Raw genomic sequence first — 18,259 nt, forward strand, 5'->3', positions numbered from 1 at the left:
CAGCAGCATCTGTTTGAGAAATGATAGTTAACTTTGTATTGCAACTTTTACATGAGATTCCAGGAATTATTGTCCCGGAGAAATAATGATGTTTCCCTGCCAGTATTCTCTGCAGACTTGTGGGATTGTTACAGATCGCTGAAGCACAGCTGCAGCATCTTAGTGCTTCTGGTGAATGGAGGCCTATCTTAATGATTGTGTAACTCCAATTGCAAAGTTGAGGCACTTTGGCATGGAGTGCGGTCCGAGCACCAAATCCAATGATCCGCATGACTTTCCACTACACAAGGCCAGGAGAAGAAGATGGGCTTGTTCTGAAGCCTGGTAAACGGCTAGAAAGTGGATCACAGAAGTCTAGAAACTATACTGTAATTTAGTACTGCATGAACACGTAATGTGTAAATATGTTGATAAAAATGTGCTGTTTATAACTTCAGCAGAAGCATTAGCATTTTTATTTCAAATGAATTAAAGTGTCTGTTTAAAAACATAGAAAGGGACATTAGACAAATGTGTTAAGTATTCATAGGCTAAAATTTCAGGATCTGCCACCTGAATAATAGCATCAACTTATACATTTTTTGACCATTTTTCTGTTGTCCTGAAGACACCTACTTTTACTAGATTTTGGCTCCAGGAAGTTTAGCAATGCCCTATAGCTTGACCAACTTGCCATTCTTTATGTTGCAGACCAAGCAGTAAATGCTGGCAGGCAATTTTGCAATTGGTGCATTGCCGCTGAACCTGAACCTACCCTTGCCTGATGTGCAAATACAGGTTATCATTCTGCAGGATAGCATTATATTGTGAGTAGAAGGAGCCGTAGTTTATTTTCTTCTCACCCATGTGTGATGAGGCCAATTGTCGCACTTAAAAAGGTCAGATAACACAGCACAGAGCTGTGTAACTTAGAACTACACTGGGCTGTGCAATCTCCCATAAGCTGTCAAGTTTGTTGATGTGTGCCTTTTTCTCAGGTGTCAAGCCATCCAATATGTGGATGGCACATAATCACTCCACAGTTGAAGTGTAATGCCTGTCCTATTTTACCAGGTTGCTCATTGGGTGTCCGGATATACATTGGCAGCATGTCAATCAGTGATTAAAACATTTAAATAAGGGTGCAGTGCTTGTTCTAGGAACCTTTTCTGATATTAGCCTGCCCCAAAATCTGGGTTGCCTCGTTTAAATTCACTCAGGAATGACTTTATTTACAGAGTTGATCCAATACCGATGGGTTGGCTGCTGATTTGTTCCTTCAGGCTGCTGGTTAACGACTGAACATTATTGGCCTATCTAATGAAACTAAACATAATTCTGACTTTGGAGAAGAAGTTTTTGCTGGTACTGAATTGTTTATGACTTTCTTCAAAGCAATTTTACTGGTCATGAGGTAGTCTGGTAGAGCTGCCTTTGGATCTAAAGAATCAAAGAAGACAGGATAGCGCAGGCAAAATAACAAAAAGAGAGAGGAGGGGTGCACTAAACAAGAGAACATGTCCAAAGTGGATCATCCATGAGGGGATTCTCCAATCATAAATACTTAAAGCAACACACCTTGTAGGCCTGTGCCTTGTTTCTTCATAGCTGTCATCGTGCAGTAATTCAGCGCCTATCCCCTGTTCCATCTTTACTTCATTCAGGCCTTCAGGTTATAGGCTCCCTATCAGCAACAAGGGGTATTCCCTTCTGACATCGTCAGTCACAAAACTGAAGAACTGGTTTACAGTAATTATATGCTGCCATCAGAAATATCATTAAGCAGTCAGTCAGCATGCTCAAGCAATGCTTCCACTGCCTGAATGATTCAGGAGAAACTCTGCAATGAAAACTAGTCAGAGTTCCTGATTCCTTGTTACCTGCTGCATGGTGCATAACTTAGCCATCACGAAGCACCAGCACTTACTGCAACTGGGCTGATGAAGGGGAGCATCTGGAGGAGGAAGAGCTGGAGTAGCATTGACTACCAGTGTTCCTAGCTGCCTAGCTCTCAGAGCGACCCATCCAAGACCATTTCACCAGAACCACCTCAGTACCATAAGTAAACCAATAGTCCTACCATCCTTGTGACCATTATCCTTGCTACCATCTTCTGATTGTCTTCCTTCACTCCAACCCCAAGGATCTTGCCCTTGCTTTGCTGTAAATTCAAGTACCAACATCAACTCCAGAATGAAGTACATCTAATTTCATCTGTATCCAATAGTAGCAAAAAATAATTAAGAGTAATCCTTATGTAAACTCTTAGTACCTGTCTTCGTTGCTAGTTTGTCTATCCAGATGCTAATACAAAGTATTTCCCCCATGATTGCAGCTTGGGACATGGAAGGCTGCTGACTTTCCATTGAGGACACTTCAAATGGCCATGGTGGATGAGCTGAAGTAGAACTGGTCCTTGACTGCCCCATTTCAAACAGCAACATCTCAGCATACACCAATTGGTTGTATGACATTGACAAGGATACTGGTGGAGTGGATGGCAGGGAAGCAGGTATGCTGTCCTCTTCAGAGAGGATAGTAGATGCTTCTCTCATGGAGAAAAGATCACAGCACGACATTCCCATGGCTGTGCATGAGAACAGCATGCAAGAATGACATGATGCTCTGGAAGCCCCAGCCAACACTAGTCCACAACATCAAGGTGCCAGTTGTTAGAGCTTCAGCTATTCTCCTTCATGGTGGACACCACTGTTGTGTTCATGGAACTGACCACGAATCTCCAGAAATGCTTTCCGATTGATGACGTAGTTTTTGAAGTGTAGTTATGGTTGTAATGTGGGAAATGATTCCATGTGATCATTCTTCATGTGTGAGGCGAAACAGTGAAGGGTATAATTCTCACAGGAAGTTCCCACATCTCCTCTCCATTGCTAAGCAAGAACCCCAGGGAAATTGTATAAATTATGTTTCTATTACTATTCCAGCAAGAGCTTAGTAAAAGCCTGCAGAAACCTTATAATTTGCTGTTGTTATGAAGTGCTTTGGGATGTCCTGATGTCAGGAAAGGTGCTGTGTAAATGCCACTCTTTCTTCATTCATACACAAGCTCATTATTATGCATCTCCTTATAGCTAGACTTCAGAGTAACAAAGTAAGATCCAACAAACTGCAATGAGATAATGGTCAAATAATCTTTTTTAAGTGATATTGGCTGAGAGATAAATATTAATCAGGACACCAAAGGAGTATGCCTCTTTTTCAAAATATGCCATTACCTGGGAGAGCTCTGGTTTTATGCTTCATTCTTAAGACGGCACCTCCAGCAACACAGTTCTGCCTACAAGTGTTAGCCAAGTTTATGCACTTAAGTCTCTAGAGTAGAATTTATTTTTGAGTATCAGCAGCTAGTCACAACTCAGCCTAATCAGGCCCTCATTCCAAATTGGTGAGGGAATCCAGGCTGCTTTTATTTTCCCTGCTTTCACGAGGGATGCTGAGCTAATCATGATACTCTTTATCAACTGGTTAAAATAAACTAATTTAGCACAATTCTGACACTGAACAAATGACATTCCTACAAAAGCAAAATACTGTGGCTACTGGAAATCTGAAATAAAATCAAAAAACGCTGGAGTAGCTCAACAGGTCAGGCAGCATCTGTGGAGAGAGAAACACAGTTAATGCTTCATCATCTGACAAAAGGTCATCGACCTGAAATGCTAAACCTGTTTCTCTCCACAGATACTGCCTGACTTGCTGAGTTTTTCCAGATTTTTTTTGTTCTTTTAAATGACATTCTTTGTCTGTATGATTCACCTATTCACGCATTTAACCAGCTAAGCCACTGAGAACTCAGAGATGTTAATTCAGTCATTAAGACCTCCCAAAGAGATGCACATCTATTAATTCATACAAATATATAAACAAAAGTATGTGGAAGAATGGGCATCATATGTAAATCAAGGGACATTTTTGAATGATTAAGGGGCACTGATCTCAAAGAAAGGTTGAATTGATATTTTGAATCACAAGAGTGAAGAAAATATGAAGTCTGCTGACAACTGTCCCCCTCCCTCCTTAACTTGTCTTCTCACCTTGTGCTAGAGGTTGAAATTTCCTGCTACTGTCCTTGATGGTGATTAATGAAATGGTGTCAAGTTCTTCAAGATGGTATTTTAGAAAACACATTTTAAAATAAATGGGTTAATGGCCCACACTCACAAACCAGTTCACCCGTACAATACAATAAAAATAGCACACTGCAAACTCCCCTCCTACTTGTCCTGTGCATACTAGGGCAGGTGAGTGAGATGTTCCCAGGTTTTTGCCAATGTCACCCTGAAATCTAGCTATGAGGAGGTGCACAACAAAAAATCATCAAAAACTTGTTAGATAAAAAAAGAGAGAGACTGCTGTTGATATGACATCTTTTATGATCTTGGCATGTCTCAAAGTACTTCACAACCAATAAGACCATAAGACATAGGAGCGGAAGTAAGGCCATTCGGCCCATCGAGTCCACTCCATCATTCAATCATGGTTGATTTCAACTCCATTTACCCGCTCTCTCCCCATAGCCCTTAATTCCTCGAGAAATCAAGAATTTATCAATTTCTGTCTTGAAGACGCTCAACGTCTCGGCCTCCACAGCCCTCTGTGGCAATGAATTCCACAGACCTACCACCCTCTGGCTGAAGAAATTTCTCCTCATCTCTGTTCTAAAGTGACTCCCTTTTATTCTAAGGCTGTGCCCCCGCGTCCTAGTCTCCCCTGCTAATGGAAACAACTTCCCTACGTCCATCCTATCTAAGCCGTTCATTATCTTGTAAGTTTCTATTAGATCTCCCCTCAACCTCCTAAACTCCAATGAATATAATCCCACGATCCTCAGACGTTCATCGTATGTCAGGCCTACCATTCCTGGGATCATCCGTGTGAATCTCCGCTGGACCCGCTCCAGTGCCAGTATGTCCTTCCTGAGGTGTGGGGCCCAAAATTGCTCACAGTACTCCAAATGGGGCCTAACCAGTGCTTTATAAAGCCTCAGAAGTACATCCCTGCTTTTGTATTCCAAGCCTCTTGAGATAAATGACAACATTACATTTGCTTTCTTAATTACAGACTCAACCTGCAAGTTTACCTTTAGAGAATCCTGGACTAGGACTCCCAAGTCCCTTTGCACTTTAGCATTATGAATTTTGTCACCGTTTAGAAAATAGTCCATGCCTCTATTCTTTTTTCCAAAGTGCAAGACCTCGCACTTGCCCACGTTGAATTTCATCAGCCACTTCTTGGACCACTCTCCTAAACTGTCTAAATCTTTCTGCAGCCTCCCCACCTCCTCAATACTACCTGCCCCTCCACCTATCTTTGTATCATCGGCAAACTTGGCCAGAATGCCCCCAGTCCCGTCATCTAGATCGTTAATATATAAAGAGAACAGCTGTGGCCCCAACACTGAACCCTGCGGGACACCACTTGTCACCGGTTGCCATTCTGAGAAAGAACCTTTTATCCCAACTCTCTGCCTTCTGTCTGACAGCCAATCGTCAATCCATGTTAGTACCTTGCCTCGAATACCATGGGCCCTTATTTTACTCAGCAGTCTCCCGTGAGGCACCTTGTCAAAGGCCTTTTGGAAGTCAAGATAGATAACATCCATTGGCTCTCCTTGGTCTAACCTATTTGTTATCTCTTCAAAGAACTCTAACAGGTTTGTCAGGCACGACCTCCCCTTACTAAATCCATGCTGACTTGTCCTAATCCGACCCTGCACTTCCAAGAATTTAGAAATCTCATCCTTAACGATGGATTCTAGAATTTTGCCAACAACTGAGGTTAGGCTAATTGGCCTATAATTTTCCATCTTTTTTCTTGTTCCCTTCTTGAACAGTGGGGTTACAACAGCGATTTTCCAATCCTCTGGGACTTTCCCTGACTCCAGTGACTTTTGAAAGATCATAACTAACGCCTCCACATGAAGTAAATGCAAAGATGTGCGGGTTAGGTGGACTAGCCATGCTAAATTGCCCCTCAGTGTCAGGGGGACTAGCTACGGTAAATAGATAGGGCCTGGGTGGGATTGTGGTTGGTGCAGGCTTGGTGGGCCGAATGGCCTCCTTCTGCACTGTAGGATTCTATGGTTCTATTATCACATAGGAAAAAAGGCAATGTTTAATTTACACACAGGAAGATTCTACAAAAGGCAATGAGAGAATAACCAAATAATATTTTTAAGCAATGACAGTTGGGAAATAAATATTAGCCAGAATACCAAGAGAGCATTCCCATCCTCTTTTTTTTTGAAACGTGTTATGGGAACTTTAACATTCACCTGGGAGGGCCCAAAATTTACATGTTGTCAGAAAAATGGCACTCGCAGCAGCACAGCACTTCCTCAGTGCTGTCTTGAACTCTCAACCTGAATTAGCACTCCAGTCTTTGGAGTAGAATTTGAACCCTCAATTTTTAAAAATTTCTTTCCTCCTAGTCAGTTGGTAGCCTCCGCTTGGTACCTACGTACAACAGTGTGACCCCAATGGAGTAGAAAATCAAATTTGCATTCATGTTCCATTATTGGACAGATTTTATCCAACTAAACTCAACACATTTTTTGACAGCAGCTGTGTGATGTCGGCCAGTGGTCAGGCACATGTCGTCAGATGATGCCATCCATACTGAAGGATTTAAGATTGAGAATTAATTACTGTATGTTTATCAACTGATTATTAGCAATTTAAGCATTGTGGATGATTGTGAACTGCTTTATGGTGTCATGCATTGGCCCTTTTATGTACTGACATTTATGGTTCCTCTGCACATGACCCAATTTTTAAAAGATTAATGCTCAAAATATAGTGCAAGCTTAATTCTTTAAAGTAAACTAACCCTTTGATATTTTGAACTGGGTGTGCACGTTCTATTGCTAAAAACTAATGGTGTTTATGTTTGACAGGTGTTGCTCTTATGTGGGTAGACGTGGTAACGGTCCTCAGGCTATCTCCATAGGCAAAAACTGTGATAAGTTTGGGATCGTAGTTCATGAACTGGGCCATGTGATTGGATTTTGGCATGAACACACAAGACCAGACCGAGATGATCATGTGACAATCATTAGAGAAAATATCCAGCCGGGTAAGATTCCATAATGCAAAGAATTTTTCTGTTTAGTTCTTGTCCATAAGGTTGTAGTTTATCAATTTTCAGCTGCATTTAATTCCCGTTGGTGGACAGAAACTCCGGCTGGGATTTTCCAGTCCTACCACTAGTGGGCATCATTGCGAGTGGGACAGGAAAATTTGGAATCATTGCGACTCTCAAAATCTTCCTGTCCCGCCAGTGATGTGCCTGCCAGTGTCGAGGTTGGAAACTCCTGTCTGCTGTTTGTCACGGTGAATGCATTATTAAATAGACGTATGTGGTGGCACTGTGCACAGAGTGAAAAGGATACAGATTTGCTCTTTAGTTCAGATTCACATCTGAATATCGCCTGACATAAAGAGATTGGAAAGAAGTTTAGTGCATTTTGCAAGGAGGGAAAGGTTAAATTTGTGCCCTATCTGGGTAGGGTCCAGAGGCTAAGCAAAGAGGATTTTGGCAGCAGTTTTGGAGCAGATTGTCTGCCCACCCAGAGATGGGATTCCAGCAAATCTCAGTAAAAAGGTTAAGGGGATAATTTGCAGACTTCAAAATAAACATAAGCACAAATATTCATAACTTATAATATCTCCTTTCTTTCACAAAGTGTCTCTGATTCATCAGGTGCTGAAGGTATCAAGTAACTGAGCATATGACAGGAAGGTCTCCGGTTCAATGTTGGTGTTGGAAGGTCTGAATTATTTTCTGATGCAGTTCATTGGAAGGGTGGGAGATTGTATATGTTGAGTGGGCAGCTGTGCCTTCCCTTCTACCTTTGACCCCTATTAAATCTAGCAGGTAAGACTGAGGAGGATGCTCATGCACTATTGCAGGAAACCCCCAACAGGCTGGAGCTGCCGAGACTGCACACTTTTCAGAGGGCACCAAAGGCAACACAACACTGAGCAGACTGTCTCCACCTCCGCTGCGGATGTCAAGGTTGCACCTAGATACAGCAGCAGACAAAGAATATTTAAAACACAACAACGCAAAGGTAGCATAGGTGATTTATCCATCTGTTTAACACTTGCAAATACATGCACAAGATGGTGCCATTTCTTTATTCATATGCACTTAGTGATAATTCTCGATGGCCTGTTATAGTGTGAGAGCTAATGATCAGGGTATGGCTTATATTGGGCACACTTTGATGATTCCAGAGGAGATAGAGACATAGTCAGTATTACTAAATGAGGTATATTAGGGGGAATTTTCCATTTTTTGCAGAGTGCTGGCTTACGTGGAAAAACTGGCTTTCAGCATGATGGCTGCACAACCAACAGTTTTTGCCACATTGTGCAGCACTCGGTGCAGAAACAAAGCAGCAGGCATGGTCCAGCAGGCAATTCCAGGGTGCCGGGGAGCATGTCGCTTTCCCCTGGGGGCTATACTTAACTGTGTGGCTGCATCAGGAACCCTCTGCCTGGTTCACGTTTTGCAAAGCCTGTAGTAAACCTCGCTGACCTGATATCATGCCAGTAAGGGACGAATTCCTAGGTGGAATTTTCCATTATTTTGGCTGCGTAATTTGGGTGAGAAAACCAGAAAGAAACGTGCCAGCCCCTTTGGTGCAATTTTGTGCTGTATTTTTAGGCACTTTTTAAAAAAGGTCATGAGATTCACACCATGCCTGTGATGAGGTCAGTGGCGTAGCTAGAGGGGGAGGGCCGCTCCCCCTGAGCACATTCTTCAAAAGTGGCGCCTTTTCAACGTTTGCAGCGCCGCCACTGCTGGGAGTGACATTTTTACACAGGAAGCCGCCATTGGAAACACTGAGTTGTGGATTGACAGCCGGGCGGGACGGGATTCCCGCTGCCGAAACCCTTCCCCCATCCGGAGCCCCGCCGCTGCCTCAGGATCCGGACGTGGGGACTGAAGCCATTGACCGGACATTTGCTGCCACTCCGCCTGGTGTCTGATGGACCCATGGGAATCCCCGCCCTCTTTACCGGCCTATTGTCCAATCAGAGCCGCCGTCCTGTGACCGACAGTTCATTAAACTAATCAGCAATCGAGACATCTGTTATCCAATTGCCGCTCTGCATTGACTGAGTGACAGCTACTTTATCCAATCCGTATGCTCCATCCGTCTGAAATGAGCGAGGACAATGACGGCGGCAATTCAGACCAATCATAGAGCGATGTGCTCAGCGCAACGCCCACCCACAATGTGATTGACATCTGCTGCAGCCAATTGCCGTGTGCTGCTGTAACAGTCACCAATCGCAATAAATTTAAAATCATTTGGTATGCGTTGTGGGCCGTGGCGCCTTTTTTATGTGCTCGCTCCCCCTAACTTTAGAACCTGGCTACGCCCCTGGGTGAGGTGGCTATGATTTGCCTGTCCAGGGATCAGCTGAACATTTTAATCAGTTGGGGGAGAGAGGGGAGGGCTGCTCTGCACTTGTTCAAAGTCTATCCAAGAGGATGGTTGCAGGGAAGGCTGTCCCACGCTTCAGAGGGAGCACTGATCAGGTTGTTGGACATGATGTGGAGATGCCGGCGTTGGACTGGGGTAAACACAGTAAGAAGTTTAACAACACCAGGTTAAAGTTCAACAGGTTTATTTGGTAGCAAAAGCGACAAGCTTTCGGAGCCTTAAGCTCCCAAGGAGCTTAAGGCTCCGAAAGCTTGTGGCTTTTGCTACCAAATAAACCTGTTGGACTTTAACCTGGTGTTGTTAAACTTCTTACCAGGTTGTTGGATACAGTGGAGGAGAGGCGTGCTCAAACAGGTCAAAGACCCTCGAGCAAAGTCACCAAACCTGCATGAGTGCCAAGTCCCTACACAGGAAGACAGAAGCGCAGTGTGGTGCAAAAAGATGAATAACCTCCTTGTTATGTCACTGGCGGGATTGGGTGGGAGGCTGGAATCTTGCTGGTGAGATTAGCATTTTTTGCCTCATGAGATTTTGCGCCCATGTTACCGTTTGCATTCTTGGTAAATCCGGGTGTAATGGCGTGGCCTGAATGTGGGGAGATGATACCGCAGGGAAGCCCCTTAATGTGATGTTAATTTATTGAAAATTACATCACTGACGGGGTGGCAGAGAAAATCAGAAAATCATTGGCTTGCTTAAAATGTGCTTTTGTTACCATCACCATTATGGAGGAGGAATTCAATATGCACTCCCAGAGGACATCCAGAATAGTCATGGTCTGCTGTGCTGCACCACACAACCTACAGCAAGCTCATGCAATAGGAAGAGCACAAGGAATATCACCCATCCTCAGATAACAATGAATTGTCGAGGCCTGAAGAGGAGGCTATAAATACAAATTGGATGCTGGAGCCATAGAAAAATGAGCAAAGGATGCCAGGAACAACTTGATCTCTACAAGGTTCACCCAACAATAAGGCACCTACAAGACTATCACCCATTGCCTTACTGAGTGTAGACCTAACCCTGTCATCCTAAAGATAAAGATCCATCCTTGGCCTCTTGTAATGTTCTAATGAAGCCCAACACAAACTGGAGGAACAGCACCTGATCTTCCGATTAGGCACTTGACAGCCTTCCAATCTTAACATTGGATTCAACAACTTCCCCAGAATAAACACTCTCTTTCACCTTCACCCCATTTCCATTCATTTTATTCTATCTTGTTGCATTTAACTTTATCTTCATTTAAAAAAATGTTCATTTCTTCCATCATTTCATTTTTCCACTTTTTAAAATCTCTCTTCCCATCTTTTTTCTCCCACCGTGGTTCATCCCCAACCCCCACTCCCCACTCCACTAGGGCCATCTGTTACATGTCTCAGATTGTCCTTTGACACTCTTTGCTCACTTTGTTTTGCCATTTACACATTTTGATCTCTTAATGGCCCCTTAACCATGATCGCCACCATTTACATTCCTTTGTCTTTTTGTCTATGACATCTTTGTTAATGGGGCAACAAGGGTTGGACGTGAGCCGAAAGAAAAGTGGCAGAGCACAAAGAAGAGGGGACATGTCCTCTCTCTGTCTGACCCCAAAAACCTAACCGTGTAAATCTCATCCTACTTTCTATTGTCTTCAGTTCTGCTGAAGTGTCTTCCAGGCTCAGAATGTTAGCTCCATTCTCTCTTCACAGAACTGTCAGACTTGCTGAGATTTTCCAGCATTTTCTGTTTTTGTTCTTGCAAACATAAACCTGCATCTTCTACCGCCTAGAATAGAATGGGAGCGTGGTTTTGTCAAACATATTGCTCGTGCTTGCTCTTTGGGGCATTGGACATACATTTAACAGCCTGGCTTGCCCAATTATTTGGATCCAGCACCATCTTTAAAGTGCACTGAATGCAACAGCACCTATCATAGTTATAGCCATTGAGAGTAATTTTCTTTAGAGTGCAGTTGAGCCTGCATTTTGAGCCAGTTCCACAGATGATCATCATAAAGTGGAAATTCACATGAACATTCAATAAAGATCACCCAAAAACACAACGGCAGTGATTTTGCACCCACATTAGCCGTAAGTGCAAACAGTGATGTGGGCACAAAATATTGCAAAAGTCAGAAAATGAGAATCTCACTATGATGGCTCGGATGGAAGCATGAGATTCATCATTGTGCTTCTCTGCATTGTGCTTGGGATACCTCACTGGTTTCATCAGCTATGTCCACAGTGGATAGCCTTATCACTGAGGATCCAAATGTCAAACTGGGAATTCAAAAGGTTTTGGGAGCCATGAGACCCACCTAATTTCAGTCACTTTGTAGAACATATTTTCCATTCTTGCAGACTCCATAAAATCATCTCACCTTGTTTGGGTTTTGAAATGTAATCAGTCTGACAACTCGGCCTTTCTGTTATCATGTGCCCATGTCATGTGGAGGCAGACATCTTGAGATCAGTTCAATAAAGCTCTCATGGAACACACACTACAGAAGTGCAGCTGTCCTTATACTTGCAATTTGGTGTCAGCTGAGTGTGGAAAAAATAGAAGAAGCAGAGAAGACACCGAGAATCCATGAACACAAAAGGTTCAAAATCTGCAGGAAAAAGCTGCTGTAAACAACAAAGAAAAACAGACAAAGGCTGCAAGAGACAAAAGAAAAACACAGGCTGCAAATGAAATTACTGGCTTCAGAAAAAAGGGCCAAAAAAAGTGTGCAGAAGCTGGTGCACCTTGAGATTGTTCAAGCAAAGCCTCTCACAGAAACACACACTAACAAAGATAGATGTCTTTCTACTTACAACACTCCTCGTGATTTTTTTCCACCGACTTTAAATTTGAATCACTTCCAAAATGATAGTGAGAATTACCAGGTCAGGGCATTTCACCTCCATTTTGCATCTCACCTTTATCCATTTTTTAAACCGTAGACAGCAAAAATATGAGCTTAGGTACAGCTTTTTTTTTGAAAGTTTCACATGGAAATTTGTTTGCTTGGTTTCAGCCAGAAGATAATTCTTCCCTCAGATACCACAAACTGCTTTAAAGTGCTTTAAACCTGCTTTAAAATATTAATCAAAGATAATGTTATCTTTTGGTGGAATTTGATGCTCTCCTTCCCTCCCCTGGAGATGGGCTGAAAGGTGGATACGGCCATATAATGTGGCTGGAAAGTGCAGGGTGGAGATATTCCCCTCAATTAAGTTCAAGAGGAGAATAGCCTTCCAGTCTAGAGGTCACAAGAGGCCCTTAAATGGCCACTTAAGGGCCTCATCCCTCTGCCACTGGTATTGGATCAGTGGTAGATAGGGACTATGCCATGTGGACAAACTTCAGCTAAATTCTGGAGTTAGGCCTGTGACCAGTTTTGGGGGGGCATCAATTCTTCTCAGTCAATCTGTGGCCGAGAGAAGATCCCACTGGAAAAACGGCTGGGAGTCTCTGGAATCTTGCCCTTTGTCATTCACAGTGGCCCCTCTCCAAAATCCCCACTCCCTTGCCAGAGCCTCACTGACTGGCTTTGGTGGTTCTGCCTCACTCGGCATTGTTCGGGGGCTCTAATGTCGATCGTTCGCCTAGGCACCAATGCAATACCAGCAGTGACCACGGCTCCCAGTGACGTTACCCGCACTGGACAACTGCCAGACTCCAATTGGCTTGCAGCTTTCAGAGGCGGGCTATCTGTACCACACCAGAAATATAGTGCAAAAATGTCAGCAGCAAGTGAGCTATCTAAATTGGACTTAATTCCAACAATTCCTAGAAGTGGCTATGGCAGGCTTCCCAATAGCTCTCCAGACAATCGACAATTGCAGCGCTGTAACCATTACATTTTGTTCTTTGTTTCTCTCTGAATTGATGATCCCTGACATGATGAGTATTCCCAGCACTTCCTTTTTTTCCCTTAGCATTTCACATCTGCAGCATTTTACTTTCATGTAAAACAGATGTTAGTTAATAGGAATTTTAAATTTGCCTTATTTTCTTTCTCATTTTGTTTTAACAATATAAATCATATTTTAAGAGCAATTGTTTGTTGATTGCTCTTTATTAAGTCACAAACTGAGGGGCAGTGAGACCTCCAGAATTGTTTCCATTGTTATGTGGTTTTAGATTTAAGAAATTGACGTGAAACAATTAGGAAACTGAGGAGGCTCATGTATTTGGGGAATTCAAGAATCCAGGTGAAAAGGCCAAAGGGTCCTGAAATCCTCTGTTAAGCCTACAAGTAGTGAAAATTCATGATGAATGTATCACCTAGTGTGATTTTTCACTTCAGATGAAATAAGCAGGATTAATTGTTTACAGTTGAAACTTTGATAGTTTGCCAACTGAGAACATTTTTGGCATGACTTGTAACTCAAACTAATTACTTTTTATTATATAATCTGCTTACATTATGTGAAGTAATAATTGTCATCAAGTGTGGTTTTTGATTATTAAGAGTTAAAAAGCTAAAAAGGATTGTTCCCACATGACCTACTATTGCTAAGAATATTGCAATGGCTTTATATTCAGTAAGAATCAATAATTTTGAATTTTTATGGATTATCAAATATGCTACAGTTGCAAAGCCTGCTGCAAGGTTCTAATTTAAATAGATACCTGATGAGATATAATTGAAAAGTCCAATATTTCAATGTTAGAACTTCCATTGAATGTCAAATATCAGGTTAGGTTGGTAAGTAACATTTAATTTTGATTGCCCTTGGAGTGCATTTCTCAGTCCTTGGATGGGACTGAAGAGACACACTGCCTTACTTGCATGATAAAATACTTTCGGGCTTACTAAAGCGGCCAATTTTGTCTCCTGATGTTATGGTATTGCTGATGAAATTGCCATGGCGAAGTTTAACCTGTCACTCTAGAAGTTAAGTACAGATGTGATAAAACAGTAAATGGTTATATAAAATCTCAGGTTCATGGAAGTGATTTACAGATTGTATTTTAGTCTGACTGGTGGGAGGGTATACTGCTTTGATGATTTTAATACACTTGATGTTCCTGTGCAATTTATAGTATCATTAAAATGAATTATAACTGTTTAAATAAATCACAGATATTTCCAGGGTTTACGATATCATCAAAAGTTTTCAATGGAATTAGCTCAGTACTGACATCCATCTGTCTCAGGAGACAATGGACTGCACCAAGGGTGTATGTCACTTCTGCATTGAACATCGTCTGTTGTGGCTGCAGAGGCTGATTCACGAGTGGCTCATTGCTAAATATCAAAAATAGATTAGGACATCATCAGCAAGTCGGTGATAAATCCTAAATATTTGACTAGTTATGCTAGTTTCAGCGTTGTTTTGCGAGTTCTCTGGATTGAGTATAAGGTTGTGACTAAGTATATTTACCCCTGTACATGTATATCATATTATCATACTGCAGTATTGCAAAGCCCTTTATGCAATTCTTACCTTCTTTAGACTGCAGTGATTGTTATGTCTACAAATATTTTCCTGCACCAACAATGCAAGTAACAACTTGATGATGTGTCTTTTCTCCCAGTGATGTTAATTGAGGAATCAATCTTGGCTGGGACAAGAGAAGGAAACTCCTCTCTTTTCCAGATGATGACATGGGATTTTTAACATCCATTTGAGTTCTAAGAAGAGGTAGACATGATTAACATCTCATCCCAAAGTTGGCACCTCTGACAGCATAAAACCTCTTTACATGCATTGAGGTGTTGGCCTGGATTTACCTGTTCATGTCCGGTGTGTGTGGCTTGAAGCCTTGATTTTTTATCTCTGATTTCAGAATGATACGAAATAAGTCATGCTAATATTGTTGAATAATAATTAGTCACAATAATAACTAGGTACATTAAAGATATTTGGTCACAGATGGTTGAACGTGAATTGTGTAGTATGCTGTGGAAAACAATATCATAACGTTGGGCAGGTTAGACTGCATGCCTAAAATACCCTTGATTTCTCTTTGTTTAAGTTAATGGATAAAAATGCCACCAACTAGAAAGACATAAGTTGTTATGCATGCACACTTGGCTGACATGTGGCTGCTGGCGCAAGCATAATTGTTCCTGACACCTTTACAGTCGGTGACAGGAGAATCAGTGGTTTTAAAATGCTTGTTTGAGGGGCAACTGATTTATAAATTGCCACAGAGAATAGATAATATCAAACCACAGAAGAATTTTATTGGAAAATGAATTAAATTGACCAACTTCAGAACAAGTTTCGACTTCAGCTAAGAGAAGCGCAGAGAAGAAAAATATGACACTTTGAAATCACGTTGTTCTATCTTTTCTTGGAAATGCAAAAATTGCAACAATGCTCTTGTAAAAGAACACATTTGATGTATTTTTATTTGGGAAACCAGCTTGTTAAAGGCTTTTGCGAAGAGAGTGCCTATCCAACCCCACGAGCAAAGTCTGCTGCGAGGTTCTAATTTAAATAGATACCTGATGAGACATAATTGAAAAGTCCAATATTTCAATGTTAGAACTTCCATTGAATGTCAAATATCAGATTAGGTTGATAAGTAACATTTAATTTTGATTGCCCTTGGAGTGCATTTTTCAGTCCTTGGATGGGACTGAAGAGCCACACTGCCTTGCTTGCATGATAAAATACTTTCGGGCTTATTAAAGCGGCTAATGGAATTCTTAATCCTTGAGTCATAGGCCCAGATTTTCGACGGAGAGGTTATCTGGTGTAGCGAAAATCTGGGCTTGTGCCAACAGAGAGGCTCTCCATTGTGGCAAAAACCCAAGAAATTCTAAGTCCCACCCCTGAACAGAGCATTTCTTATTTTCATTGGGACAGAATTAGAGACAGACTAGGATTTGTGCATGTGCGATTTACGGAGGCAGCTGGCCATTTAAATCACTTGCTGCCTCCAATGAAGTAAGATTTTGATAGATCAGGAGTATGAAACTTGAAGTGTGCAGATTATACCAGTTAATAGGAGGTCTTGATGAATTAAATTGAATTGTCAGGGTACCCATTTGGATATGGTCCCAGGGCATCCTTTGGGAGAGGTATGGCACCCTTTGAGATGTTAAAACATCCTTTGCTATTGCTAAAGGTAAACATGATTGTGCAGAAGCTCATTGGAACTGTCACAGCTGTCATGGAGCTGTCAGAACTGCCATGGAGTTGTTGAAGCTGTCATGGAGCTGTCAAGGAATATCAGATGTGTTGGCTTGGAGGGGGTAAGGACGAAGGCTGGTCAGGGCCTTGGTTGGCATGTTGACACTAAATTGGTATAGGGGCTAAAAAGGGCCATGAGAATGTGGGAGGCATAGAGAGGTATGAGCAGCAATGGGGAATAGATAGAGAGACATTGGTTGGGACCGGAGGTATGCAAGTCTATGGGGTGATGGGTAGATGGGTATGGGTTCGCATAGGAACATAGGACTTAGGGACAGGATTAGGCCACTAAGCTCTTTGAGCCCGCTCCACCATTTAATAGAAATCACAGAATACTACAGTGCAGAAGAGGCCCTTCGGCTCATCGAGTCTGCACTGATGCATGAAAGGCCCTGACCTCCCCACCTAATCCCACTTGCTAGCACTTGGCCCATAGCTTTGAATGTTATGGCGTGCCAAGTACTCATCCAGGTAATTTTTAAAGGATGTGAGGCATCCCGCCTCCACTACCCTCCCAGGCAGTGCATTCCAGATTGTCACCACCTCGAGGTAAAAAGATTTTCTCAAATCCCCCCTAAACCTCTCAACCCACATTTTTAACTTGTGTCCTCTCGTAACTGACCCTTCAACTAAGGGGAACAGCTGTTCCCTATCCACCCTGTCCATGCCCCTCATAATCTTGAACACCTCAATCAGATCGCCCCTCAGTCTTCTCTGCTCCACTAAAAACAACCCAAGCCTATCCAACCTCTCTTTATAACTTAAATGTTCCATCCCAGGCAACATCCTGGTGAATCTCCTTTTCCCCCCTTCCAGCGTGTTCACATCCTTTCTATAATGTGGTGACCAGAACTGCACACAGTACTCCAGTTGTGGCCTCACCAAAGTTCTATACAACTCCATCATGACCTTTCTGCTTTTGATTGATAAAGGCGAGTGTGCCATATGCCTTTTTCACCACCCCATTAACCTGCCTTTCTGCCTTCAGAGATCTATGGACAAACACGCCAAGGTTCCTTTGTTCTTCAGAACTTCCAAGTGTTAGACCTTTCATAGTATACTTCCTTGTCAAATTACTCCTTCCAAAAGTGTATCACCTCACGCTTTTCAGGGTTAAATTCCATCTGCCACTTGTCTGCCCATTTGACCATCTTGCCTCTATCTTCCTGTAACCCAAGACACCCAACCTCACTGTTAACCACCCAGCCAATCTTTGTGTCATCGGCAAATTTACTGATCCTACCCCCCCCCCCCCCCCCGCCCCCCCTCCCCCCCCCGCCCCAACGTAGTCATCAATGTCATTTATATAAATGACAAAAAATAGGGGCCCAGCATGGATGCTTGTGGTACGCCACTGTTCACTGGCCTCCAGTCACTAAAGCAGTCGTCTATTATCACCTTCTGTCTCCTACCGCTAAGCCAATAACTAACCCAACTTATCAGATCACCCTGGTAGGCGATGTGCATTTGCCTTCTTAATAAGTCTCCCATGTGGGACTTTGTCAAAGGCTTCGCTGAAATCCATGTAAACTACATCAACCACACTACCCCCATCCACACACATGGTTACATGTACAAAAAAGTCCATCAAATTTGTTAGGCATGACCTCCCTCTGACAAAACCGTTCTGACTATCCCTGATCAAACCTTGTCTCTCCAAATGGAGATAGATTTTCTC

At 42.5% G+C, this 18,259-nt stretch overlaps 1 protein-coding gene across 1 annotated transcript in view; it reads left to right on the forward strand.

The window, feature by feature from the left end:
• tll1 (tolloid-like 1) overlaps positions 1-18,259 on the forward strand; it is a 308,946-nt gene that overhangs the window by 157,922 nt on the left and 132,765 nt on the right. Inside the window, exon 6 of the mRNA XM_078212332.1 lies at positions 6,896-7,074. Coding sequence (XP_078068458.1) covers positions 6,896-7,074 — 179 coding nt within the window. The remainder of the gene's footprint in view (positions 1-6,895; positions 7,075-18,259) is intronic.

Source organism: Mustelus asterias, chromosome 1 (assembly GCF_964213995.1).
Source record: "Mustelus asterias chromosome 1, sMusAst1.hap1.1, whole genome shotgun sequence".
Lineage (NCBI taxonomy): Eukaryota > Metazoa > Chordata > Chondrichthyes > Carcharhiniformes > Triakidae > Mustelus > Mustelus asterias.